Source organism: Acomys russatus, chromosome 16 (genome assembly GCF_903995435.1).
Source record: "Acomys russatus chromosome 16, mAcoRus1.1, whole genome shotgun sequence".
Taxonomy (NCBI): domain Eukaryota; kingdom Metazoa; phylum Chordata; class Mammalia; order Rodentia; family Muridae; genus Acomys; species Acomys russatus.
The window spans coordinates 46776243-46778552 of NC_067152.1; the positions used below are offsets into that span (position 1 = coordinate 46776243).

Below are 2310 nucleotides of genomic sequence, written 5' to 3' on the forward strand. Positions count from 1 at the left end.
AGTGGTCCTGACTGCTTGCCCAGCAGAGGGGAGCCAAGCCTCGTTTCTTTTGCCTTTTTAGTTTTCCAGATCCTGGAGCAAGCGAGAAGCTGAAGAGATTCTGGAAGCTCAAGTCAAGGAGGTATCCATTGAACTGGCACCCAGTTCTTGAACCGCCGCGGGCCCGTGTCCTGGGGCCCCAACACCCTAGGCCTCCTGTAATACCCCGTTGTCTCCTGTTTCTCCCACTCTCAGGTTTCCCCGCCTGTCCCCAGCATCTCACGATCCTGGAGACCTCAGCTGCTGAGATCCCACCAAGCAAGTCTCCCCCTCTCCGTCCAGTTAGCTGCAGGCAGGCTGCTTGGCCATGTGTCCCCCAGTCAGTGTTCGCCATGGCGACAAGGGCATGTCCTGCCTCTATGCAGCCTGGCTGTACCAGCTTGTCCATGGAGACCAGATGAAGATCTGCTTTGCTTGCTTCAAGGCAACGTTCCTGATGTGTAAAGAAAATCTGGAAGAAGCCCCTGAGGAGTCGTTGGCCGAGCCGGAGCTGATGGCGGGGTCGGGGTCGGGGTCGGGGTCGGGGTTGGGGTCCGGGTCCACATATGGGTATTTGCTATCGACTGACTCCAAAGACGGAGAGCCTGAGCTCCTGAAACCACTCCTGCAATGGATACAGGAAATGGAGGTACCCAAGCTTTTTCCCACTGAGCTGGGGCCTGAGGAAGTTGTGCCCCTGGATCTGGGCCCCGAGGATGCTGAGTGGACCCAGGCCCTTCCCTGGTTGTGTGAGGAGCTTTACCCCTGCCTGCACCAGCTCATGCCACCTATGTCTTTGTGGGATATTGTGGATTTTAACCCGGCTTTGAGGCAACCTGTTCTGTTGGAGGTGAGCACCATCTGGCCGGTGAACTGCTATGACGCAGGAAGCTTTTTGCTAAGCCTACAGTTTTTCGTCCCGTTGATGATCCATCAGTATATATGTCACTTGCTGTCGATGCACGTCTGCTGGGTTGTGAGGATTCACACCCAGCGCTGGCAGGTGTTGCTCGATCCCGGTGAGGTGATGGCGACCTACCTACCACACACATTGTCTATACTGCTGAATCCACACTGGAGGCTGAGCATCCTGGAGTCCTCACAATGTGTATCGGAGCTGGTGCCTGCCACCTGCAGCCTGCGGAAGAAAGGCTTCAGGCTGCACTCCTACCTGCCCTGGCACGATCACATCCCAGATGACTGGAGCAGACCAACAGAGGACAGGGTGTTTGTCACAAAACCTGTGCCTGTGAACCACTTGTTCTACTAACCACTGCCTTGCCCAGTCCTCCCTCCCCTGACTTCCCCCTCTCCTGATCCTGACTCCCTCCTACACATAACCGATACCCAAGCAGCCCCCAGGGCTCCAGCATCTGTGAAGAGCCAGAGGTTGCCTGTCCTGAGCAGCAGAACAGCTGGTCCAGGATTTGAGGGGAGCATCTTGAACGGCCTAGGGACTTAGGGGCCTCAGAGGGAAATCTGGCATGTTCACATGAGGCGTGTAGTTGTTCCCAGTTGTCCAATGTTTGGAAGGTGAGGGCGAGCTGTCTGAGTAGACGAAGTGTTGTGGAGAACAGGTCACAGAAGTTGTATTAGTATTGCCGTGGTCTCTGAGGCACTGGGTGACCTGGTACGTTACATACTTAGGTACTGTCTTAGGCATCAGGAGAACTGGGTTCAGGGTTAATCTTTGGTTTTACTCGTGTTCTGTTCAATTGCTTTTGTTGAATAAAGTTGGTATTTTAAGATTTATTATTTTATGTGTATGGTTTTGTCTCTACAAATTGCCTTCGTACTTGGTACTTGCAGCAGCCAGTTGAGGGCCTCAGATCTCCTGAAGCCAGAGTTGGTGACAGTTTTGAACCACCATGTGGGTCCTGGGAATTGAACATGGCCCCTAGAAAAGTAACCAGTGCTCTTAACTGCTGAGCCACCTTTGTAGCCCCGGTTGTCAGTGTTTAACGGAGGCTGTTTTCCTAAGTGGGTCTTGATGGGGCAACCTCCTCCCCAACTTCTGGCCTTGGGCTGGCGGGCTTGTAGTCCCACAGAGCTGGGACCCGGGCACAGAGGGTTTTGTGTCTCCTGTGACAGGCTCTCATAGCCACCAAGGGCACAAGAATTTAAAATAAAAAAGTGCCCCGTGTGGAATGGTTGTACGTGCTATAGAAGTTGGCAGGGATCTGTGCACCCATGCGCACGTCAGCTCTGCACTTGCGCGCTCTCACAGGTGATGAGGTACCCCGGTGCCTCATCAGTGCACACTAACTGGCCATTGACGTCTTCCTACAAGTG

General features: G+C 53.9%; 1 protein-coding gene across 1 annotated transcript; it reads left to right on the plus strand.

Moving 5' to 3' along the window:
- The first annotated feature begins 346 nt into the window (after window positions 1-346).
- Window positions 347-1557, plus strand: LOC127200851 (testis-expressed protein 19.2-like). Its single transcript, XM_051159314.1, has one exon. It carries the CDS (start codon window positions 347-349, stop codon window positions 1286-1288), a length of 942 nt encoding a protein of 313 aa, XP_051015271.1. The 3' UTR covers window positions 1289-1557.
- Window positions 1558-2310: the final 753 nt, after the last annotated feature.

Excerpts from the sequence above, each read along its gene's own strand:
- LOC127200851 (XM_051159314.1), top strand. The coding sequence starts at position 347 with ATGTGTCCCCCAGTCAGTGTTCGCCATGGCGACAAGGGCATGTCCTGC.